Source organism: Branchiostoma lanceolatum, chromosome 7, assembly GCF_035083965.1.
Source record: "Branchiostoma lanceolatum isolate klBraLanc5 chromosome 7, klBraLanc5.hap2, whole genome shotgun sequence".
In the NCBI taxonomy this organism is placed as follows: Eukaryota; Metazoa; Chordata; class Leptocardii; order Amphioxiformes; family Branchiostomatidae; genus Branchiostoma; species Branchiostoma lanceolatum.
This window is the reverse complement of record NC_089728.1, coordinates 7,463,436-7,490,012: the sequence shown is the minus strand read 5'-3', so window position 1 is coordinate 7,490,012 and position 26,577 is coordinate 7,463,436. Positions and strand designations below refer to the sequence as shown.

At 40.4% G+C, this 26,577-nt stretch overlaps 1 protein-coding gene across 7 annotated transcripts in view; it reads left to right on the top strand.

Annotated features, from left to right (window-relative positions):
- LOC136438953 (Golgi apparatus protein 1-like) overlaps positions 1-26,577 on the top strand; it is a 55,741-nt gene that overhangs the window by 19,947 nt on the left and 9,217 nt on the right. For 5 of the 7 annotated variants that reach the window (XM_066434008.1, XM_066434006.1, XM_066434004.1 and 2 more), the window contains 14 exons: positions 9,014-9,046; positions 16,144-16,230; positions 16,923-17,141; positions 17,675-17,809; positions 19,409-19,534; positions 20,316-20,499; positions 21,057-21,283; positions 21,984-22,105; positions 22,588-22,689; positions 23,258-23,408; positions 23,904-24,041; positions 24,659-24,703; positions 25,492-25,578; positions 26,009-26,071. In XM_066434008.1, coding sequence (XP_066290105.1) covers positions 9,014-9,046; positions 16,144-16,230; positions 16,923-17,141; positions 17,675-17,809; positions 19,409-19,534; positions 20,316-20,499; positions 21,057-21,283; positions 21,984-22,105; positions 22,588-22,689; positions 23,258-23,408; positions 23,904-24,041; positions 24,659-24,703; positions 25,492-25,578; positions 26,009-26,071 — 1,719 coding nt within the window. Of the gene's footprint in view, positions 1-9,013; positions 9,047-16,143; positions 16,231-16,922; positions 17,142-17,674; positions 17,810-18,313; positions 18,443-19,408; positions 19,535-20,315; positions 20,500-21,056; positions 21,284-21,983; positions 22,106-22,587; positions 22,690-23,257; positions 23,409-23,903; positions 24,042-24,658; positions 24,704-25,491; positions 25,579-26,008; positions 26,072-26,577 lie in introns of all 7 variants that reach the window. The other 2 variants (XM_066434005.1, XM_066434007.1) reach the window with 2 other exon arrangements.

Sequence of the window (26,577 nt, the reverse complement as noted above, 5' to 3'; positions counted from 1 at the left end):
TGTTCCCAAAAGCTGCTCTTAGTTGTCAACATCAATAACAAAAAATGTCTACTCTTGCAAGTTAAAAAACAGTAATGAAAACAGTATTGAGTCATCTTGTGCAGCCAACAATATGTTTGTAGTCTTCAGTTCTCATTGGGAAAGATTATAATGTGATCACTGCACAGTCACACGCGCGTACACGGGGAGCACTGAAAAGGTATTTCAAAGGTCCCTGTCTTGTCATGTGACAATGAATAAATGCACAATCTATTTTCTGGTCGCCACTACAAAGATGTCAGATGTGAAGCAAAGGAGGCTGTATTCTAAATTTGAGATTAATTGCTTGAATGTAGATGCTTCTTTGTAACCATTAGTGTTGAAAGGGATATTGATAGCAGGGCTCAAAATACAGATGTGCAACATACAATTTGCACGCTGCTTTTAAGATTGGTACGTCAAAATATTCTGAATAGTTTTAGCCAGCAGTGGTAAAGTTGAATTTGTGTGTACGATGAACTACATGTAAAGGATGGGTCAAACTGAAAACAGGATAAATTTTGTTTATTCTTTTTGAGTCTGATAGTCAAGGAATGAATGATTTACATGTGTAATGTGTTTGAAAAATTAGTCTTGAAATGGTCACGTAAATTACAAATTGATTTTTTAATTACATACATGTACCATCCAATCCTTATTTTTTCTGGGCATCTTAAGCTTGTATAATGAATTTCTGCATGACACCCCAAGATACGTTATTCCTGCTTCTCTTTATATGACGTTGGTTTAGTTAGAAAGCTTGATGGTCTTGTATGGTGCTCAGATGATGGGCTTGTTGGATTGATGCGGTGATCTTCATGATTGAGTACCTGCTTACTGGGGCCTGTTATGGGCCTGTCCTCATCCTTGTGTAATCCTCACAATCTTGTTCATCCGTTATCACCCACTCTGTCTGCTGGGTGCCTTCACCTATCTTGTCACATGCCCGGAGGTGACCGGAAAAGGAAACGTCTTACTACATTTCCATTTAGATGGAAAGAGAGACTTGGTTTGGTTCTGGAATTATTTGATGTTTTTGCTACTTTGTAATGTAGAGAGAGAGCAGTTTCTTTACCATTTTAAGCAGGGGCTCTTGAAGATTTGTGCTTCAGCCTAGTGCTTGGAGGAATCCCTTTCAATTTTCATTGCAAAGTGAGTACTCTGTTAGCAAGGGGAGTGACCTGCAATTTGACCTGTAATCCCTAGATTAACCTCACCATTGCTGATTGGTCATTCCTAGGTCTCTAACCTGAAAGGGATGCCCTTGAGTCAATAAAGCATTAGGTAAGGAAAAGGTCAACAAATGCAGGATGTTCATATATTTGTAGGTATTCTAAAGTTCATTGACTCCGTGTATGTAGTTTTGTTTTCAGTGTCTGTTTGTTATGTTTTTGTCCATCCGTGTCCGTAGTTACTTGAAAACACTGTCAGTACTAGTAGAGTGGCAGGAAGTGAGTTAGTGGGGAGATGACTGCGAAGGTTATACTCGCCGAGTGGCAGGAAGTAGAGTACAGAGGTGGTAGAGCTACATATAATCGCCATACAGACAGTCCAGGTCATGGGGTCAATAGAAGAGGCTACTGATTCACAGGGAGGTATTGTTTTTGATCTGTCTGTTTTTTATGTGTTTTCCAAGTTGTATGTTTTCCATATGCTAGTCACGTTCACCGTAGAGTGGCAAATAGTAGGAAGTGATAATCCCATGTTTGAGGAGGTGCCTCAAGCACATTAAATGGAAAGGGCTAGCAACCCTTCCCTGTAGTGTAGAAATATACCCTGCTACTGAAACAGCAAGGAAACTTACGTAATGTGCCAAAAGGCACTACAAGGGTCTGAATGAACGAAGGAAATGAAGATCTGCATGAAGTTTACTTAGTATTATACTAGCCAAAGAGGAATGTAGGAGTAGCCTGGAGTGCTGCTGGCAGATGGATGGTGGTATAGATAGAGGGAATTTCTGTGGATTACTGAGGTGTGAACCGACCTTCCCTCCTGCTTTATAAAGGATGCAGAGGTGTGAATCAGCCAGGGACTCCGTGCCTGACCGGAATGAGAATCTCCCGCCAGGGGTGCCGCGGTGTGTGGCTCAGGTGCACAAAACACACCTGTCTTATGGGCCATTCTGGTAGATTGGTTCGTCAGTAGATCGGGAACAATGTTGACTTTGCTATCATTTACTGCTATTTACTGCTAAGCACCTCACGTAAAGTGGTCCCCTCAGAGTAGATGGGGGATTGGATTGATGATCACAAAGTAATGGTAGTGCTGTGTTCAGGCACCTTATGCCGTCAAGAAGGCCCAGGCTTTTATGTACTTCTTTGTAATCTTAGAGCCTTGAACAGTTATGGGATCAAACTTGACAAGATTATCCCATAATCAATTTTATCGAAAGGCTTTCTGTGTCATTTTTAGCCTTATGCCTTTTAATAGGGTCAAAGGCAAATTTGTCCAAAGGCTTCTAAAGATTTTTTTACTCTATCTAAGGCATTTATTTGGCGCAAATTTCATAAATTTGTCCCTATTCATATTCATCCAATAATCTTTTATTTTTCTGATTTGAGCCTTTGTGGTGTCAAAGGTCAAGCAACATAAAACATGAGGTGTATTACAATTTTTGAATAATTCAGTGAGTGTAGTGCCAACAACAGTGCCCAAAAAATAGATAAAGCTTGACCCACCCACTAAACGAAGGAATAACATGCGGCTATTTCACAGTTGTAATTTGAAATAACTGTTGGATATTGCCCGGCCATAAGTGCCGCTAAAATGTCAGACATCCTTCACGGAGTCTATTTCAATTTTCAGCCAAGTTTTACTGACCGCTAAATGACAGGCTATCAAGTTTGCCCATTGGGAAGGTCATGGCTGTACACCAAAATTGATAAGTATGTTGAAGGTCTGTATACTCTTTTCCGTAAGGCGTATCTTTATTTACCATAATTCGTAGGGAAAGCTGTATTATCCGTGTAATTCGAAGCGAGGTGACCAAATTTTTAAATTTTGCGTGATTGCCTTCCTTGACTTTAGCGTAATATGTAAGGGGTTCTTGTGAATTCAGCGTAAAGGGTTGTTGGGACCCCCGCGGCAACCCCCAATGCAGACCTTCTCTGTCGGCCACACCAATTAAACGGCTCTGCGACATGAGTTTTTTTATTCAAGAAATCATTGATTTGTGCTTAATTAGTTCACAGGGGAAGCCCTACAGCTAATGGGTCATTTGAGAGATGCTTTCTATTAGGAGGTACATCTTGTGCTGCGGCCAACCTGGCCTTTTCAAATTTTGGGTAATAACGTTTTGAAGATGATTGGGATAAATTTCTTCAAGGACAGTGTCTTGCCCTCTATGTATTTTTGTAAGAAGTTGTCTAAGGCTGAGGAAAAAAAGTTGTGTTTCCAGTTACCCGAACGACCCTAGCAAAAATCTGCCGAATGTAGCTTTTTTGTAGCTAGCAAGAGACAGAGAATCCCCCCCCTGCCTACCTCACCTGTGTGTTGACTCATCTATTCAGAGCTGCCATGCTCCCTTTTCTGTTATAACATCTTTGAGTAATGATGTTGAATAGAATTCCAAGTTGTCTTGTAAATTTAAAGCATGGATTTTTTCTCCATATCTTCTTCCTTGTAGTGAATATATCCTGAAAGACCATAGACTCTATCTGCATTATTTATACTGATAGAGAACTCAAAATTATTTATGTTATGATCAAAGCCATTTCGGAAATTTTGAATGTGGAGCAAGATGGCTCCCATGGAGATATGGATAATACATCATGCCTGGGTTTGAGGCAGGATTACTGCGTTGACAATGGCTTTTACATGGCATATAGGCCTGACTGATGTTGAGTATGGTTTATGTGCATATGGGAAACCATCATTTACCGTAAGTGTAGGGCATGGCACAGTCGAATATTCTCCTTAATCCCACTTTATGGTGATAAAAAGGTCAGCTCTCACTTACCTGACCTATATTCCTTGCCCAGAGGGCCAAACGTTGAATATGTACATCTTAAATGCACCTCAGGATTTCAACTCTTTGTTTTTGACTTATTCAAATAACGATTTCTGCGTGTAGCCCAGAAAAGGCATGCAAGGCTTATTTAAGAAAAGAAAATTAAATGGTCAGATTTGAAGACACATTGTATTACTATATGACGATTCTGAATTACGTAGCATTAGACTGTGTAAAATACATCAACTATAAGTATGACTGTCTTCAGCCTGTTATTCATAAAGATTTCTATCTTGCCTATTCTTTTCACTGTGAAAAATGCTTGGATTATGATACAAAAAGCAAAAAAAGTGAGTTGTCATAAAGCTGCTAGTTTTTATGTGTAGGATTACAAATTCAACTTCCAAATCTCAATGCATTTGCCTATTGTCTCTTCTTTCCAAACCGTGGACAACTCTTGACCCTATTCTTCATGAACAATCTCACCGAGTCCCTTCTGTAGATAAGAACACTAATTGTCTTTGTATGCAGCTGAACCCTTAGCAATTCTCAGGCTAGAATTTGCACAGCCACTGATTACATTTTGAGGTTTGCAGTGTGCAGTAGTCCCTGACAGCTACCTGTTGCCAATTGATCAAATTTTCCCCTTTGCCACTAGATACTGTAAAATTGGAAATGTTCGCAGTGGTTTTATGTTCGCGGTTTTTGTGGTGACCTCTTCACCATAAGCTTAAAACCGCCATGGAATTATTTTTTCTGTCTTATGCCCGCCTACCTTTTTGTTTCAGTCGTGAACTTAAAAGTTAAAGCCACTGCAAACACTTTTGATTTTTCCCAACTTGAAATTAAGTCCCAGTGAACATTTCCCCTCGTACGGAAGCTACAGTAGCTAGGACTTGAAATAAAAGTTTCTGCTTGATGTCCCTCCCTATCTTCTTGCAGGGGTTCAGTTCTGCCTTTTTTGTAAGTAACATCCCTATATACTATTGGTAGATAGAATCTACATGTACCTTCACAAGGTGTAGCCTGGGTACCATCCTGATTAGGCTCATGTTTTGTCCAGTTGTGACTGTCAAAGCAGAGAAGATTGCACCATAAAGTTGTGCATCAGAAAAAAAAACAGTAAAGCATGTACTGTAGTTTTTGTTTCTTTCACTGTAACTTTAAGTTCACTGTTTTCCCCATGATTCCACAGAATGTGATGGCTTCATAATTCAGATAGGATTCTGCCCCTGTCCTTGGTGCTGATCTGAAAATCCCTGCTAAACAAAATGTTCTTGTATTAGGCACTCAAGTCTGACCTGTGTTCACTATAGGGATGTGCACCTAAATGTAACATCTATCAATTTTACAGTGCTAAATTTTCCTCTTTGCAATAGGTTAAAAACATTTCAGTAACAAAATAAGTCAAAAAGTTATATAGTTGAGTGTAAATCTTTTCAGGGACAGTGCCAGTACATATTTTGGACCTGTATCTAAATGATTTTCTCTGTACTATACTGGTACTGGGTGCCAATACATGTCCCTAGTGTGCACTGTAGGCAATCTAATCACAGTAACATTTTTGCCTCGGTGTCCTTTCTCATTGTAACTAAAGTGTATTTTGAGCAATCAGACTGGTTTTATGGTGAAAATAATGTAGACGTATTTGAGACAAATCTCCAATGCTGCTCGTCAGCTTGCTGAAGTAAATGAAGACATTCCCTGTAGCATTGTCCTTACATCTCAGTTGAACCGAAATGTGATAAAGCCATATAGCATACATGTCATGAATCTTTCATATGTAAAATCTTAGTGTATATTGAAGTCCGTATGAGTTGCGTTTTAACATTTTTTGGTTCAGGTAAAGTTTGCGGGAAAGACGTTGTTTTCTACTTTGACCCACCGTTGTGCAGTATAGTTATTGAACATCATCATCATCATTCCAGGGTATTATCACTCCGTTGGAAGAACCTCTCCCTTGTCAGACTCCAGGTTTTCCTCTGTCGAGCGGTTCTTGACCATGTAGGGCCCAGGTGTTTAGTTAGATTGTTACTCCATCTTATTTTGGGGCCCAACAAAATTATTTCTTCGCCTTTATTTCTTTGGCCACAAACTTTACCTAAACAGAAAAATGTTAAATGCGCAACTCAACTGACTAGAATATATGCCCAAGTGTGAATGGGCCCTTACATTGGTAGCTTACCAAGATTAGAATTTATCCATGTGTGCTTCCACAGGGCTCAGTTGTTTCTGCAATTGAGTGCAGAGGGCACCAAGGGTTAGATCTCGGCCCATTTGTGTTGCTCTGGTACACTATAGGTATAAATTAAGTGCTTTCAGTATTGCATAGGGCAAGGGGTCTTGGCAACTGTAAATGCTACACTGATCTTAGAGTGTACGGGTATTCAGTTTTTATCTGCAGCACCCTAGCAGGTTAATTTTTATCCTCATTCACCAAGAAATTTGGAAAATACATGTATGCAAAATGACATCTAGTTAGAATACTTATTGGAGGTCTGGTTTATAGCAAATGCCAGATTGCCCATTTTGTAGAGCACCATACCATTCTGGTATCTTGACTAATATTCCAAATATTGGAAATAGGATCCTTTGTCATGATTAACGAAAGCTGACAATAACCCCCAAATTGTGGTAAGGCGATCAAAGGATGTTACTGCCACCTTCAAGACATTGTATACCTGACTACCATACAACTGTTTGGCCTATTTATTATGAATACATCAGTATAGATTAACAAGAGCTTTTGTCAGCATCCCCAGTTAATTTGATAACCTTTGGTTCTTACTGAGTATACAGTTTCATTTCAAGGTTTCTCTGAAACTTATAGAAATTGATAGCTAGAAGCTTGTTCAGGTAACTTGCAAATTGATACACAGTGGATTATATCATACTGTGAAGCTCTGATATATGTACATTTGTGGCAGTGGTTTCTTATCCTCCAAAAATAGATGTTATAGCATATGAAACTGGAAGGTTTCCAGTATGCTGGGAGCCTAGTTATACAGAGCATGTATATTTCATTTGGCCTGGGCATAAGCAAATCAGTCATCATGCAAAAAATTCTCATCAAAATTACTTTTTAATGCTCCTCCCATTTTGGTCTATCATGATCCTGGTGTGAACCCCAGTGGTTATGCATACATCTACAAGTCATTCACCAGTATATTACAAGTACAAGTGATTGATTATATTTTGAACTTCCCGTGAGTGCTAAGTAATTAAAACACAATTTCTATGATAAAAGTGTGTGGGGGGGGGGGTTACCAGAAAAGAGGTAGTCCCACCTGTCCAATAACAGGAAAAAATGACAGTGATGAATTGTCCATGGCAAAGTACTGACTGGAAACCTTTTCCCCACAGTCCATGATGGACAACTTCCCTATCCTGACAAATCATGTGGTATATTGATGGCCATGAAGGGCAATGTGTCTGACCCTGCCATATTTTTGTACTGTATTTGACAAGAGGCAGGCCTGTGATGAACGATCCTTGAAGTCAAAATCGGCAATGGTTGTGTCCGAATAACACACTTCTGTAAGTTTGATTGTGCTTTCGATCCAAGGGTAGTGGTTTAGGATAACTTTTTATAAGTGATGCGTCAAACATGAGGACAAAACTTTCCACCAATTTCACACATGAATGATGCGGTAAAATGCATTTACGTTTTTCGGTGGATTGATTTTTGTGTTTTTCGCCGGTAACCTCTTCACCGCATACTTTCCAAACCACCACGAAAATGTTCATTCCATGTACTGCCTGCCTACCTGCCATCTTGTTTCAAACGCGAACCAAAAACCATTGTGTATACTCTATTTTCTCCCTACTGTGAAATTAAATCACCATGAAGTTCAATGCATTCGCAGTTAGTGATCGATATAGGTGTTTGAGGTAGTCTTGTCAGGAATTAATTTAATTTATCTTGTTACAGAGTTTTAAGAACATATTCACTCCAGAAAGGTGTTAAATCAAATTAGTGCACATGAAAACTGTAGATTTAACAGAACGACTGTAACAAATTGTATAAAAAGTCTACACATAAAATGCATGTACACCTACTTGATATTCAGATTTTCTACAACCTTGTACCTTGCACAATTAAATCCCAAGGCCACTCTTACATGTATATCTGACATTTGCTAAGTAATTTACACTGCCAATTGCAGAGTGGGATATCCCCTGTGCAACAGGCATATTTTCCTGCCTGTACAGTCCTAATGGTATGTTCTAACATTTCTCTGGAGAAAGGAGATTGATTGAAGATCCTGGCTAAGATTAATGTACCTTGCTGGAAAGTGTAACGTGCGTGGGACGTTGCGTACATGTGTGAATCCAGCTGTTTGATCAGTGCGGATGCAGGAGACCCTGAAAGCTCGATGTGGGTGTACCTAGTCTCAGAGCAACAAGTTATCAGCCCCATGCAGGCAATGGCCTCTGGAATACAATTGCCATTGAGGTTGTAATCACTAGTTTGGTAGAATGAGGTACAAAAGGGGTAGCCTGTACCCCAAATGAATGGAAGGCTTCATTTCATCATGTAGCCACTGGTGTATAATTTCAATTTCTTTTCCTTTTGTCTAATCAAAAGCTGCCTCAAACCTTTTTTATGGTACAGAAAAATAAAATGTTAATGGAAAGGGTACAAGGAATATATAGGAAGAAAATGCAGGAAAAAAATTCTAAGAGCTTGAGGTCTGTTTAACAATAAGATTCTGTACATTTTTGTTGTCTTCATACTGTAGAATGCAAAATATTCTCCAACATCCTATGATGAAAATTTCACTAATCTAAATGGCTTTAATCTGAGGAATAGTTATATCAGTATAAAGTATCATTAATATCAATGAGCATGAGCATCTCCCTATACAGGAGTTGTTTAGGAAAAAAAATAGATAATATGTATAATTTACAATTGTTCAGTCATCTTACTTTTTCCTCTACTGCATCATGCAATAGTTACTTGAACATCGAACTTGTCATTCATTTGTTGAGATATTCAAATTCACAATGACTAATGTATTGCTTTGTTTATTGTTCCTTCTGCAGAAGGACGATGACCTGTCACCGGACTGTCACCATGTGAGTATTCTCCCATCTTAACTAGAACTAGTGTACAGTCATGATGAAACTTTTGCAGTGGTTTTATTATTGCGGTGACCTCTCCACAACCAGTCCATGACACTGTCAAATGCATAGCTACTTTACTACAGAAATCAACCGTGAATTCAAAACACCCCGAAAACCTCCTTTTCCCAACCGCAAAATAAAACCACCACGAAAGTAAATGAATTTACAGTACCAGTAATACACAATGTCTATGTATTCAAGTCATGTGAATGGTAGTGCCGAGTGGCATGCATTACCATATACCTTTTATTATCTAGGATGTTAGTGTGGGAACAAAGTTTGAAGTACAGTTAAATATTTACCCCCAGACCCACATCGTAAAACTTAAGCTCAGTGGATGTAATGCAGACATGATGCTATCATCCATTAGCTCTTATTCGGTAGAAGCCAGTGCACATCTGTGCAATCCCAGCATTACTCAGATGTACGTTAGGTACTCATTCAACAAAGCTCCCATCGGTGCTGCAGCTGAATCCATCAGCAGACGTTGCCTGCAGTCGGTATATGGATGGTGGGAGGATAAAGAAGCTGCTATTTCTGGGCACGATTTTGGCCGAACATGTTACGTCTGCCTGCCAGATAAATGACACCTCGAGGCACCTTACCTTCATTGAGATTCCTCTGCACATGCGGCAGTAGAATTTATATCGGTAGTGCTCCATGCGAGGACATTATTCCTGGGACAGTCACCAAGGGAGTCATAGAAGGTCCCACTAACACTGTGGCAAGAGTGATGCAATGATACACACAATGTAGGCCTACATGTTCTAGTACGGATCAGCTGTCAGCAAAATTGACTTTTTATGCCATATGCACATGTGGCAGACTGCTGTCTGTCAAGGTTAAGGTAAAGGTAGTCCGATAGCCATTTTCAGGCCGTAGGGACAGTGGGTTGTTATCTACTGTGTCTCAGACAAGTTATTGTAGAGCCCATCCCTCTCCTTTCATCATTTTTTACCTCCCAACCGAAGTCAGGTACCCATTTTTACCCCTTTGTGGAGTGAGGAAAGTCGTGTTAAGTGCCTTTCCCAATGACATAATGTCTGACAGGTCGTTCGGTGTAATATAACCAGCTGCTGCCTCGCCGCGTGCCTGCGAAGCTGGTGTGTTACGCCGAATGGCGGTTATACCGGCTATATAGATACAGATACAGATACCTGGAATGTCAGGAATCAAACCTGTGACCTCTCGATCTCGTGTCTACTAGCCTAACTGCTCAGCCATTTGCCGTTTGTATCTTGTTCTTATGAAATCTCTGCTGTATTCTCGGAAGTAAATAAAGATGTAGCAAGATAGCCTTTGCTTGATAGTGTAGCTAAACCCAAGAAAAGTCAAGTACAAAACTATTTTGAGCTGCCGTGGGCGGACATGCGGTACAGGAGCAGCCAATTTCCCGTGTTCCGCTCATCATTTTCCAAGCATTGACGTCATTAAGGATTTGTGAAGGAGACTTGTGGGTGTGGGATGACTCTACTACCATGAGTCTGATGGAACAATGTATTTGGTGATTCCACAGCAGATGTGGAGCTGAAACAAGTTGCCCATCTCTTCAATGCATGGTACAAGTCATTATTCCCTTGGCTTGCTTTATGTGTGTGAGGCCTGCCCATGGGCTGTTTTTGTCTTGCAACGACTTTGTACCATACATGTTTATGTTCTTGGTCGTCAATGTTTTATGTTCAAGTCATGGCAAATCTTTTTTGTCATTGTTGTCGTTATTGAATATGAAAAAAAAGTAATGTGTGAGAAATGTAGGTCTTTGGGAAGTGGACAAAACCTGCGCTTAAGGCAACACCAATTCTATTTGTTCATTTTCGGATTGAAGAAATAACACAAAACTGAAAGAATACCATAAAATCAAGAGTCTGAGGGCTAGCTGTACCTTGGTGCAGACAATTTCAGCAAGTGACTATACATTACATGTACATGAAGTAAGATGCATATTTTCCTCCCAGCCTTCTGTTTTCATCTTGAGTGCTAGCAAAACCTTTACTTCAAAATGTCTTGGAACCAAGGAAATGCATTGGCATGTCCTTTAATAGATCATCATATATGTTCATACCATTGCTGGAAAGACAATTTGGTGAAACTGGCCTCTTGGGTTTTGATCGATTTTTTGTTACGTGAATTTCGACATTGTGAAGCCGTTATCAACCAACCTTGTAGGGACATTTAGAAACTGTCTACTGAGGAATCAAGATGATTGTGCATAGTTATCTTGGCGAAAAACATGGATATTGCAAAATGTGATGGCGGAATTCATGCATCTTTCAAACAGCAGAGAGGCAAAAATAGGTGTGTAAATTATTCCTTCCTGCGATACCTTAATGGATGACAATGATGGAGCATTAGGTACAGATATAAATTGCCAGAAAAGTGTTTGATTATCATAGGTCTTATGTAGATGCCATCCATGCATCATTCCTGTCTACCTGCTGAGATGGTGGGCAAAGAGAGGAGGCTGATAAGTAATTTGCCATCCATCCCACTTAAGTATAGTCCATTAGTCGCATGTAAGGCCATGTTGATTTGATTATATGGATGAAATCGGCATGTATCAATTTTCATCCGTTTCCAAGAAAAAAAGTTCTTGACCATACTGTAAATCGTACAAATCAGCTGCAAAATGAGCAAACCTTTTTGATAAGCAGGCAATTCTTGTATAACTGCCACTGTTGAAAAGTCAAGGAGAAACGGTTTTTTGTTTCAGTATATCTGTGTGTCACAACGATAGAGTATTTTTAAAGTAACGCTGTCCCACCTTCCCTCCGTGATCCATCCCAGTGATTATTTTTGTCATCCGTATGGATTGTCTCCCCACTTAGCAGATCTTAGAAAGACACACAAATCCATCAATCATGACGATGTGAACTACAGTCATCCAGTATAGGCTGATCCTGAATGATAGATAATACTAGAAGTCCATATTAGGTAGTTTTACTGATTTATATATCATTTGGGACAGCCCCTTCCATGTTCAAGTTCATGCCCTTCATGGGCTAAATCACTATTCTTCTATTAACGTTGAAACTGGAGAAGATTCCATTGTCCATATTGTAAAAGAGTTGCAAACGTTTGACTATTGATTTTGTTTTCCTGAGTTATGTTGGTTCCAGTTGAGATCTCCCAGCCTCACTGTGGCATATTTGTCTTGTTTGGTCTGTTAGACTAGTCCTTGCCCCTAGCTATTGTGTTGTTGTTGACTTAAACCACAGCGGATTTCCGGATTCCCACATGACTCAACAAAAGGATTCTCTGGGGGTCCTTCTGTGGGTGTTTTGAGAAATGCTGTAATGTGATGAAAATAAAGTATAGCAATTTACAGTGGCAAGCAAACTTACTTCAGCAAAACGTTTTCCAGAGTTGGTTAACTCAGCTGAAAGCTACAACAACATTTTCAGCACCTTGGACAAATAAATCTTGAAACTTTTGTGTTGGCTTTATTTTCATGGTGACCTCTTGGTTGACCTGGAATGTGCGATTCCTATGTATTACTACTTAATATACTACAGAATTGTTTCAACAACGAATTTAAAACACTGCAAAAACCTCTTTTTCCCCTCTTAAGTTGAAAAAAACATAACCGTCTTTGCGAAGGCAATGACCAGAAGTCTATGTCACATGACTTGAATGGAAGTGTAACATCAGCAAGGGGCCAAAGGTACCTGGCAGTCGGTATCAGGCATCTATGTTTGGGCTCAGCGGCCATAGCTCAACCGATACGGGGGCCGATACGGACTGCCAGTCACCTTTGACCAGTTGCTGACATCACACTTCTTCCGTTCACATGACATAGGCTCTGGGTCATTTTAACTTGAGAAGGATTAGACTGTTTGTGAATAGAAGTTGTAGGTGATATGGGCAATAGGGGTTTAGTGCCAAATACTGTCTTGTTAAACGAATGTTTCCGGATTTTATGTTTTGATTTTGTGGTACCTCATGTGTTCTGTTGTAAACTGCCATGCTCTTCTGTTTTCTGTTCATTAAAAAAAACTGAGAAGGATTAGAGGACTGATGGAAAGCTTATTGGTATGTGCTACTTTGTGTATGTGTATGGAAATAACGAATAAAATCTTTGCAATAGAAAGAAGTCTATGATAATTCATCATCGAGCGATGGTAGATAGAATCCTACACTTTGAAAAGCACCACCCATCTTAGATGTCTGTAATAAAAGCTCTGAAGCCTTTTCTGGCAGTGACATATGGCTTGGATCACCACAAGAAATTGAACCGCAGGCGAGAAAAATGGGGGAGGAGATGCGTAGTATATATTGCAATAACAGCACTTAGAACGGGTGGCCAGGCCAGGCTATGATGTATGGAAAGTATTACAATGTCAGCCAGGTGAATAGTAACACCACTTTAAATGTGTTGCCCTCTGCAGTAAAGCGGTTTCTGTGAATGTGATCGCCACTCGATGACAGATACGATGTCAGACATTGTAGCTGTATGCTTAGAAGTTAGAGCTCAAACTGTTCTGCTAGATCAAGGTAGCGATTTGTTAATGTAACCATTTTGGGGGAACCTGACAAGTTTGGCCCCCTTTTTACTGGAAAGCAATCGCTGAGTAACCTTATATAATTACTGCAACCAAAATTGGCACAACTGCAGGGCTGTAGCAAGCACTATTCCGTTAATAAACAAAATTTTGTTGTGCTTAACAGAAGAATCTAAAGATCTTGATGGACAAAAATCGATGTGTAAAAATATAGAAATATACAAAATACATACTTACATACATACTGAAATATCCAAATGTGAATAAACCATGCCCAAACACCTGCATGGAAGTTGAACAGTGACAGAAGTTTGTACTCAATGACGGGGAAAAAATAGTTTGTCTTTTTAGAATTTTCACGTCAATGGGAATTGGGATGACGTAAAAAAAATGTCAAGCTGGCTAGAGCCCTGCAGGAGAGTGTGTCCTGACTTATCGCATTGTTAGTGGTGCGGTATTGGACTTCAAGGATAAGGACAAACCAGGCTTCGAGATGGTAATGACAAAGGGGTCATCGATTGAGTGTGAAGGACACTTTGTCAAGGAGTAATTCTACAAGGTGAAGTGTCCATTTTTGTTCAGGGAAGTGTGAACTAATCAGACCTAACTACGTTATCTTGTTGGAAGTGAGCTTTGAACACTGCTAGCTGGAGGGAAACATCTGTTGCAGTTCCACATGGCTGCCTCCCTACAAAGCCAACTTACTTCTCATTGATGCTCCTGCCAATTTGCTGAAATAGGGATTTAATCAGCCAGAGGGCATAGTATATATTAGTAGTCCGTTGGGATGGGACTGTCGCGGGGACGTATGCATCTTAATGCTGATGATTAGTGACAATGGAACCACCGATCAAAATTTAACCAGTCCCCCTGTATGATGCATGCCCCCCGTGTGTCCGCTTTTGTGTGATATACCATGTATCAGATGGCAATTAGATTCCCCCGCAATTGTCCATTGCCAGACAATGTACAGTACTTTGAGATCATGTAGTCTGACTGATAACTTTACATTGTTGCTTTTGTCAGCATTTTATTTTTAACCCCTTGGTTGCTGAATGATTTTTAACCATCTCCCTGCTGCTTAACCCTGTAACGAATAGAGAATATTGATAGCCAAGCGGCTGCTAATACTTAGGTTAAGGTATTGTTGAAGGGTGGTTGAGGAATTGAGTGACGCGTGCCTACGAGTACATTTTGAAATATCGATTTATGGCGAATTTTTTTTGCTATCAAACAAAAAATTCGCCAAAAATCGATATTTCAAAATAATCTCGTACGCACGCGTCATTCTTTAAGTATTACTATCATGTACATTCCTGCAAAGTTATATTGATAAACATCGAAGCACAAGCCAAGGAGAGCGTTTCTTCTAATCTAAAAAGGAGCGTGGACTTATAAATCTTGATGACGTAATCATACTAATTTTCATAAATTATCACCTTGCTATAAGGTACTACCTGAAAAAAATTAAGGTTGAGGAAGGTTTATAAAGCTTAAGAAAGGGTTTTTTTCAAAAACATCCCACCCTTCAACAATACCTTAAAGGTTAGGCAATGCAGAAAGAAGCTTCTTAATTCTGCATCAAACAATCAGAAGGGACAAGAATCCAGTCTGTCAAAACTGGTTTCTCCTCTATTGTTACAATTTTATGATAGATACTGTTGTTACATTTTCAAGTTTATAGAGGCTCTAGGGGCAATGTGATATGAAAAATAGGATGTCTGTTACCTTTAGGGAGAACTCCATGTAGAATTGCAAACGTTGTTTCACACAATAAAATCTTCACGTATGAAGCAATTTGTTTTGAAATATGAGTAACAAAATTGATATGGGCTATGAACAAATTTTTATTATAGATTGTTGGCGCTTCATGTAGGTAGATTCATTACTTCAGGACATTTCATTTTACTTGCTTGTTTCTTCCTATAATTCAGTTCAATTTAATGCTTTAAATTTGCCCAGGGTCTCATGAAAATGAATGGGTAAAGAAAAGATACCTCCAAGACTACAAAGTAAGGAAAGAAGGGGGCAAAAGTTTGGCATGGTGTTATTATGAATTGTGTAAAAGATAGTGATTAAGATATATGATTTGTCCTCTGGCTATATATGGATGCATCTTCCATCAGCCTATTCCCACGTACGATGAGTCAGAACCATCTGACAAAGGTGATGTTCTTTATGACAGGGCTCAAAATCCATTTTTGGGAATTTGTATTGGTGCACCTAACCTCAAGATTTAGGTGCACAGAAGAAAATTGGGGTGCACAACACAACACAACACAACATGAGAATTAGAAAAGTAGAATGTCAGGAAAACCTTACTGCCTCTCTTCATAGCTTGAATTTGAAGATATATAGCTTACAAAATGTAACAAAGGTTTTATTTTTCTGATGCTTGAATTTCAATTATAAGCTATAATAGCTGTAAGGTAAGTATACTTGAGTATATGAACATAACCCTACACAAATATCTTGGGTCACCGGTGAACACTCAGTCAAAAATTAGGTGCTGTCTTACCAATGCATAACCACTTTATTGTATCTCCTCAGTTCCTGTGGGACTACAAGAGGAACCTGACCAAGGACATCCGCTTCGACCAGGCTGCCTATGAGGTTTGCAAGGAGCCTCTGGCTAAGGTGAGCTGACTTCTCTATTCTGCCAATAATTCAGTGGCTGTGAACTGACGTTTTCTGGAAAGGAGTTTCGCCTCCAACGTGGGTACTGTACATGTATTTGGTTGTGTATGTATGTTTGCTTAAGATCCTTTTGATGTATTTGTAATAACTATGAATTTTGGTATGTGGATGATTATTGAGGTCCCAAAGAAACATTATGATTTTGGGCTCAGCAGTATTTTCAGGTAAAAAAAAGTTAGGTAAAGGTAGTCCCATACCGTTTTTGAGACAGTAGGGGCAGTGGGTTGCTGTCCACTGTGTCTAGGGTACGGAATTGGAAGGCGGAGGCCAGCCCTCTCCTTCCACCATCTTTTACCTCCCCAACCAAAGCCAGGTACCCATTTTTACACCTGAGTGGAGTGAGGAACATCGTGTTAAGTGCCTTTCCCAAGGGCACAAGATCGATGACATGACAGGATTCGAACTCAGAACTTTTTTGTTCTCGGCCAAACCTCCTGTCGTTACGCCACACAACCCCACGAGTTTGTGTGTTTGCACTTTTAACTTACGATCCTTTTGACGTATTTGTAATAGCTATGAATTTTTGTATGTGGATAGTTATTGAGGTCCCAAAGAAACAAGGCGATTTTGGGCCTCCTAGCAGTATTCTTAGGTACTGCAGCATCATTCATCACCTGTTTCTCCCCATCCAGCTACCAGAGTGCAGCAAGTTGGAGACAGGACAGGGACTGGTCATCAGCTGTCTGATGGACCACAAGGGGAACATCAGCAACCAGCAGTGTCACCAGTTCCTGGTCAAGATGACCAGCATCGTCTTCAGCGACTTCCACCTGGTGGAGAACTTTGTGAAGGACTGTACAGGGGACATCCAGAAGTTCCAGTGTGGGAGGGTGAGCTCGAGGGATGAGGAGGTGAGGAGCACACCCGTCATATTGTCAATGGAATATCCCTGCCTTTGTGTCATCCAAGAAATTGGATAGCATTGGCTATTAGAGACATTTTTTGTGTGCACAGAACTGACAGACATGCAAAACAATGCAAAATTGTTGCTCAGAATAGTTGATGATAACATTTTTAAGTGTTTTGCATCGTAATATATGACATACTTTTTCAGGCCTTGAAAGATGAAATGTCCAGCATATTAGCAATTTTCCATCAATGTCTAATTGTAAGAAGCTGTTTTCTTATTCATGTTTATTTTATTGTTTTCTTGATGATGTGTAATGTGGTAATAATCTGTATGCATAAAATACATGGAATACATGGAACTTCCTTAATCTTTTTTTAGTCATGCAAGTCCATTCCCTTACATGTATAGATTGTTCCGGTCTGTACTTCAGGGAGACTGCAGTTCTGCCATGTCTCACTAGGAGTGCTGTTGCTTGCACTGTGAACATTGGTGCCGTTTAACATTTCTCCATATCATAATATCTTTCTTTCTTAGAGTCAGATTGCTCACAGTCAAGGGTATGTGATCAACTGTCTTCAGAAAAGAATTGGAGAAAAGGATGGTCTTGAAGTTCGCTGCATGAAACAGATCCTGAGAGTAGGGGAACTGTCTGCCGATGACTACCATGAAGTAAGTCTGAGTCGGGTGGCAGGCAGAGAAGGCAGACATGTTCAGGACCGGCTAACATCATGGCTTGCCTCCACAGCACACAAGCAGTTTGCACACATTCTCCTCTACATCCTGGCTTCCCTGTCAGTACACATGTAACATGTCAGCATTTGGTACACAGTCAATTTCCCTAAAATCCTAATGTCATCTCCACTTTCTGCCGAAGAAATGTCTGACTGTTTCCAAAATCATAATATATTATCCAGTTGCTTGAGTAACTGCTATTTGGCTTTTTGCCAAATGCATTGGTTGAACATCATTGTGGCCCTACATTTCAAGAGAAATTGTAGAAAAGGTGGTCCATCCGTAGACTTTCTAACATCATCAAAAGAATAGACCACCAAGCTGAAATGCTGCCATGTGTATACTGTAGTGGGAGATAGCCAGCAGGTGAGGTCTCTTGCTATGGTGATATAGCCAGCTCTGTCAAGCTTTTGGGCTAAAGGCTTGGTGGCTCTCTTTCAGCATATTCACTCGCAAGGCGTGGTCATCAACTGTTTAGAGAAAAACATTGCTGGCGGGGAAAGGATGTCCAGGCCTTGTCGAATGCAGCTTTTCAGAATAGCAGAGCTGTCTGCTGATGATTACCACCAAGTGAGTCCTGTCCCCTCTCTGGAACGTAATTCTTTCTGCTTGAACGCTCTGCAAGTGTACAAAGTACTGTAAATGCAGAAATGTTCGCGGGGATTTAATTTTACAGTAGGGAGAAAATTGAGTATTCGCATTGGTTTTGAGTTCGCATTTGAAACAGTAGTACATGCTACAGTCACATAATGGAACGGCTTTTTGTGGTGGTTTTAAGTTCACAGCGAAGAGTTCACCGCGAAAACCGTGAACATAAAACCACAGCGAACATTTCTGCATTTACAGTATACATCTCAAGCCCATATTGCATGTTTTTGGACAATACTATACTGCATCATAGGTTTTAGCAGTTTGAGAGCGATGGACCAAAAAAGGTTTCATTTTGGCATGGGAGGAACTTAGTATGCATTTGAAAGAGTGGGGACTTTTCAGATCAATTTTTTGTCAATTCTTCTTCCATTTACATAAATGTATATTTAATTTTGGGCTCAAGTTCCCAAAATGTCTTCTTTCTGTCTTCTGATACGGAGTTAAAGTCTCTGTCAACATGTACATTGTGCTTACAAACACATACTCTCTGACATCTGCGTCTTTCTGCACTTATCACATTGCAGCATAACATCATTATACAGTTTGGTTAACGTACTTATTCATGGTCCTTTATGCCTGCCACTGACAAATATGTACTTTTAAACCACAAATCTTAGCTATCTTGTTACTGCCATTACTCACAAACTGTAAATTGTAGAAAGTAAGTTAAAAACACAGTTTGAAGCCACAATCTGTTATTTTGTCCAAAATACTACATGTATATCTGCTTCTGTGCTTGTTGACGATTTTGACAACAAATTTCAGCATGCTAAAGATGATATTTTATTCTATTTTGATAATTGATATCACAGTGCTTAATGTAGCGACCCTGTGAAGTGTACTGTCCCAAGCTGATACTGACCCTCGTTGTTTCTACCCCACCAGGACCGAGCCTTGTACTTCGCCTGCCGTGACGACAGAGAGCGGTTCTGTGAGAAGATAACTGCCGGGGAGGGGAAGGTCCTGAAGTGTCTGGTGCAGCACAAGTTTGAGCATGACATGAGTGATGACGTGAGTATTTACTCATTTATTTGAACGACAAACGTTTTCGCGGCCCAGGTATGACATAAAGTCTGTTTCAATGGGTTATTAAAAATGTCAAGCGATTGCACACCAAGCTATTGACATTGTTCGAATCAAACAAGACAGCTGGAGTTGTGCTGGTAAGAGCAACAGAATCAGTACATCAAAGGAAACCTAAGCACAACCCCTTCACTACAACGCTGCATGAAATTACAAGAGCCTGATATGATGCACTGGCTGAACATCGTTGTGATAAGCTCTAAGTGGATAACCTTAAAGACTTGACATTACTGTGGGTGTAGCCATGAGTCATCCTAGCTCTCAACTACAACACCATTGGACCAGAGCCAAACCATACTTCCAAGTCTCCAAGTATCCTAGTGCACCACTTCTGCCTTACATCCTGCCACCATGCAATATACACATCACTGCAAATGCACACCAAAACAAACAAACAAATGCACCGATTACAATACGAGTCTTTTATGTGAGATTGTTCACATGCCTTTGAGTGTTGCAGAGTCACAATTTCAATTATTGAGTTGACCAAGGATTACTCTTGTGAGGAATAGTAATATTCTCAAAGCTTGCCTGCTAAGACATGATAAAGGAACTAACTATAAGCAGTGAACCGGTGCGCAGGTCAATATAAAGATTTATTACCCACTCATTTCATATTTCCTTCGTATTGACCCGACTAATGGACCATTCCTTCTTAATAACACACATGGGTGATCTAAATCCATGTTGGCCTTCGTGCGTCTTGCAGTGTCGAGAAAAGCTGATAATACGGCAGCGCCTGGTGAGCCAGGACTACAAGGTGAACTACGGCCTGGCCAAGAAGTGCAAGGAGGACATCAAGCACTACCATTGCAGGGTGGACAACATGCCTGAGGGGAAATTCGCCAAGTTGTCCTTCATCTTACTGTGCCTGGAGAATGCCATACAGAAGGGTAAGTCTCTCCTCTGATTATAATACAATGGGTTAGAATTAGTGCTTTATTGCTGGAATGATGCATGACTGGATAAGGAGCAAGTAATTCTGGACAATCATTATTTTTTCTCTTATTCATGTGTAGTGATCTTTATGATTACCTGTGACTAATAATTCCTCAGTGTTTGACATTTGCAAGTCACTGGCATGTCCCAAATTGAGGTCATTGACCTCGCCGGCCAGTTCAGCTGTCTATGGACTATACTGCTTTCAGGAAGGCGGTATCGGCCTGTAACACTGAGACTGCAGTGCCTGAAAATACTACTGGGGGGTGAGGTGGCAGAATCATCATGTTTCACCATGTTTCTTTGGGACCTCAATGCAAATAAAAATCCATCAAAATTATCTTGAGTTGACTTGACTTAAGTTATACTGTACATGTAGGTGCATACACATAGACAACCAAAAACATTACACCATCCAAGGTTAACCTCCTTCTCGAGGTAAAAAGTCCGTGCCTCTATCAATGGACACAAAAGGCTTTGTCATCAGTGTTGAATATGTTCCGTCTTGCAGGCCGTCAGGTGAGTGGTGATTGTCAGGGTGAGATGTTCGACATGAGGCGACAGCTGATGTCAGACTTCCAGATCTCTCCTGAGATCGTGCTGAACTGCCGAAAGGAGATTGAGGACCTGTGCAGCGGCCTGCAGAAGGAGGGCAGGACCATCCACTGTCTCATGCAGAACGGCATGGACGACTCCAAGACTGCACAGAACAGGCTCAGCAAGACCTGCATGATAGCAGTAAGTATGAGCAGAAAGAAGAAAAAAAAAAAAAAAAAAGTTCAAACCTCTATCATCATTTTGGAAATTAAAAAGACCGCTGAGGTACAATGTATCTGTCAGAGGAGGCAACAATGGTCAACAAGTGACAAATGGGTGTTTGGAGACAGAGCTATAGAATCCAGCTCAGTTGTTTTGGTCCAAGTTTTAGAAAAGGTTTAACCAAAAAGTAGGTAAATGATAATTTGGGAAGTCAAAAAAAGCATTCAGGTTAATCTGCCAGGGAAAGCAAGAATGGTCAACAAGTGACAAAATGTGGTTGGAGACAGATGTAAAGAATCCAGCTCCGTCTACCAAGCTGCAGTGTAAAGATGTAGTAACCTCATATTTGTAAGTCCATAGATGGTTATTTCAGGCGGCTCATGTAGATATCCCAGTGACAATGATAGCAAGGACAATGTCACTAAATGCTCATTGTAATGACATCTAAATGACATTTCCCACAGTAATATACCCAGTGTTCTCTCGATCAATTTTTAGAAATCAGCTGATGTTTACAGGTCCTTGAGCCCATCCAATGTGACGAATTGATGAGTTCAACTGAAGAATACGCCTGAGATTTTTAGATTGGGTGAAGTTCTGATAATCAACAAATATGGTCGGACCTCGTCGGCTGTTTATATAACAGGGCCTTAACTCAGTTTCCCACGTGTGTCCCCAGGTGCAGTCCCTAGTGAAGGAGGCAGATGCAGGGTTTGACTACAGGATGGACGTGGCCCTGCAGGATGCCTGTGAACCCGTGGTGCAGACTGCCTGTAAGGACATCAAACCTGGAGACGCCATGTGAGTTCCCTCTGTCTGCCAGCCAGTCTGGAGAGTAATATAAGCTGTTATTGTCTTTAAGATGTGACTCACAATTTTTCTTTTCAAATGCATCACTGCAACTTCCATAAATGTTGTTATTTGATAGCTGTTGCCATATATTGCTAAGCAGTTTGTTTGTTCATTTCCTCTATAGTATAACAGCTTTATTCAGGTTTAATCATGTAATCTTTGTCATATTTTGTCTGACCTGTACCTCCACCCTCATGAACTCAATGAAAAGCAGCCTACCGGCAAATTTTAGCCTCTCTTGAAAAATCAAAGGTGCAAACAGACAAACAGACAAACAAAACAGCCTGGTACATGTAAGTTGTATGTTACCCCATGACCTCAATGAAAAGCAGCCTACCGGCAAATTTTAGCCTCTCTTGAAAAATCAAAGGTTCAAACAAACAGACAAAGAAAACAGCCTGGTACATGTAAGTTGTATGTTACCCCTGCAGGATCCTGTCATGTCTGATGGAGCACCTGTACACACCGTCGATGGTGGTGGAGTGTGAGGAGAAACTGCTGGAGCTGCAGTACTTCATCTCCAGGGACTGGAGGTACGCCTGGGGCTTCAATCAATCAATTACAGAACTCTAACACTGCATAGCTGCAGTACGGCATTGTTAGATAACCACTTTTTGTGTAGTATGTGCACACCTCCAATACATGTCTGGTCTGATCAATTTGAGCAATTGCAACATGGTGCACAGTCATTTCGAATCCATGACTGGCCCCAATATTGTGCCCTTAATAAAGGTACTGTACACAAATTTCCTTACTGCACTCACGATAGGTGAAAATGCTTAGGTTAGGTACAATGTACATCTCTCAGCTAGGACGTTGAATGTCTTGTGTTTGAGGGGAGCCACACCTTGAGCACGTTCAAGAACCCACCACACTTAAAGAAAAGAGCAGTGGTCCATCCCAGTATGACGAGATCAAACCTTACCAGTCTTGCGCAGCTTGTAGTTACTGTGCAAAACTGGTGTGTTATGCCCGAAGGCCGTTAACCAGTTATGCAAAACAAGCAAACAACAGCAGTACACATCTTTATAGCCTATTCCATCTGATGGATGATAGCATAGGTAGCTAATGAAGGCCTAACACTCTCATGTTTGCCTGCAGGCTTGACCCACGGATGTACAGGAAGTGTGCTAAGGAAGCGGAGCGGCTCTGTAACGCAGGCCCAGAGTGGAACGACACCAACGACAACCTGCCACCAGGAATCGTCTTCTCTTGTCTCTACAGGCACGTCTACAGGAAAGATGAAACAAAGGTATTAGAACGGACAACACTGTTCAATAGGGGTTATTGGAGTGATAGGAGAAAGGTTTCTTTAACATGAGAATTGAAAAGAACAATGAGTACAAACTAAGGCCTGTCTTAAAACTGCATATTGCATATTTCATTTTACATTGTAGATGTACATTTTGGTTGATTTTTTAGGTCACTGTAAATTCTCTTACTTTCATGGTGGCTTTCTCTTGTGGTAGGAGAGAAAATGAGGTTTACATAGTGTTTCAGATTTGCTGTTGAAATGATTCTGTATAACTGTGGTCATACAAGGAAGTAGTTGCGGTGTTAAATTTGCAGTAGAGAGGTTACCACAGAAACAGCAAAAATAAAACCACAACGAAAGTTTCCAGATTTGCAGCACATAACAAGAGCCAAGAATGGAAAACAAACATACTGTTACTGTAGTACTGTTTGTAACCTCTTGTACACTTCCCTATGTATGGCAGACCATCTGAATGTGACGTTTTTTACCCAGCTAAGCCACGCCTGTGCGTTTGAAGTCCGTCGCGTGATGCACCAGAGGGCGGTGGACGTGCGGCTGAACCCCATGCTGGAGAAGGCCTGCCTGCGCGACTTGGGGGAGTACTGCTCGGAGAATGTAGAGAAAGGAGAGGTAAGTGCCATATCATCCCCACATGTTGGTAATGTCTTCTTTTGTGGGTAGTACTCCTTTTGTTTGGAGTTGCTCCCTGTTTGGTTGTAGGTAAAACTTACGGGTATTCCTTTCCAGCGGACAACTAAAAAAAGGGCTAGACTTGGCAGATTTATGCTAGGGTTGATAGGGTAACTGGAAACGCGCTTACCTCCTTGATGTATACAATTCCTCTCTTTCCTACATCCTGTGCTTTAGGAACTGATCTTCTATTTGGCATTTTATAGTTTTTTAAAATTCTTTTACATACATCATGCTGACGTTAATTTCTGTTTTGCAGTCTCTACTAGACTAAGTCTTGTGATTCTATGATGAAAATTTTCCAACTCGAATTGTAGGGAAAGCAATAAAATGTGTTATACTTCTTGCAATTCTTACATTTGAATGTCTACAGTCATATGTCATGTATGTATGTCATGTTTGTATGTCATGTATGACTCACAGCATGCTAACGGTTCTTATGGCATGAAGAAGTGTGTTACCCTGCTATCCTTTGCCTGAGCGTATTTCACCTGGTGTGGTTGTTGTTGTGGTGAACTAACATGCTTTGTTTGGCTCTAACATACGACTGTTTGCAGGTGGATGTGTTTGAAGGGGCTACTTTACAGATACCACCTGACCAGGTGACTTGCCACAAACTAGGATTCATCCAAATCTCTCTCGCTTTGATACTAAAGAAGCTTATGACCTCAAAGTGTCCTTGCCACATTCTCCAATACAGAGCCTCCCCTGTGGCCTACATGTATACGATATACCTTTGTGGCATATCGTATCACATATGCCACAAAGTGATACGATTTGTATATCATATATTTAAAAATACGATATACAAAATTATATTGTATATATATAATTATCAATATATATACATATTATTGTATTTCAGATCATAGGAATCATAAAACATTTTTCCTAACTATTTTACCAGAAATTATAAGGGCAGGGGCACTGTGAGGTTCTGCCTAACAAAGGGTGACTTTAATCCATGTGTGGTGAAGGTTTTTTCAGCTCATCAACTTTCTGGTGGTGTGCTATCTGTACTAATACAGCCATCTGCCTGCTTATCCATGTAGTTTCTCTCTCAGTGTACCAGCTTTACCCCCACTCAAACACTTTGCATTGTAGATGGTAGACAGTGATAGGATCATAAATGTACTAGGGTGGGAATGATAGCATTCAAAAATAACCCAACAAAAAAATGCTGTCCAAACTGTGAAACAGATGGGACCATGAGAAGCCCGGCCCCAACAAATTATAAAATACTTTTCTTAACGTCATTCCTACATTTGTACTCAGTACAACAATGGTGAACTCTAGAATTGATTATGATACATACTATATTGTAAAATGATAATCAGCAATTTGTTGGATTACTCAGCTCATTCTTGAATGCTATGCCCTGTTGCTGCAGGAAATGCACTGCCTCCAGGACAACTTCAAGAACCTGAGCAAGCAATGCAGTGAGAGAGTGGGCAACTTCACACAGATGTCCTCTCAGGTCAGTAGGGCATATCCATCCACGAACGGGCGGAATGGATCTCTGAGGGGGCTTAATCCTGATCCGCTAAATCCACCTCATATTTCATGGGTTCGGCAGATCGGGGATCAATCCCTTGACCTGGGTGAATCCCTATTTGTGAATTCTGGTAGGAACGGGGCTATGGGTTTGTTTGCATCCCGTTCACTGTATGCCCTGCATAACTGTACAATGTATGTATGAGGATGTCTCTATTAATAGCAGGATAGGAAGGAGGTGGAGTTTTTTCAGCCGAATGTCCACGATGATCACTGTGTATGTAACTTAAAATAGTTATACAATGTCATGTATTTGATGGTTAAGGCACAACACCCTTTGTGCAATGCTTTCTTTCATCTTTTGTTAACTTTATTTTCTCAATTGACAAGCAGTATTAACTTATGTTTTCTAGGACCTGGATCTGGACAGAATCTTCATGATGTCATGTGCCCCCATGATAAAGAGGTACTGTAAGGTGAGTGAACAGGTTTCTTCCTTCACCAAAACTTCAAAACCACAGCAGGTCTAAGACAAAAGATACAAAAAATTGAAAGTTCTGCTGCAGTACCAATGAAAGCTGCCCATAATCAAACTTGATCTCTTTCCAAAACCTACCCATCCACCAAATATCACCGCAATCCATCCAGAGGTTATTAACTTATGCTGTCCAAAATTATCCTGAACCACAAACAGACTGACAGACACACAGAGACAGACACACAGAGACAGACACACAGAGACAGACACACAGAGACAGACACACAGAGACAGACACACCAAAAATATAAAAAAATTAAAAGCAATACCTATTTTTTTTTCGTAACAAGGAGAGAAGTAGCACATATTCACCCTGCATGAAGAAATGGTATACTGCATGCATGAATGATGGAGACATGCTTTGTGTTGGATATAAATGCCATTTAAGTTGCTAATTGTTATGCAGATGTGTGCTCACATGTGCTGCAAAGATAAGAGAAACAG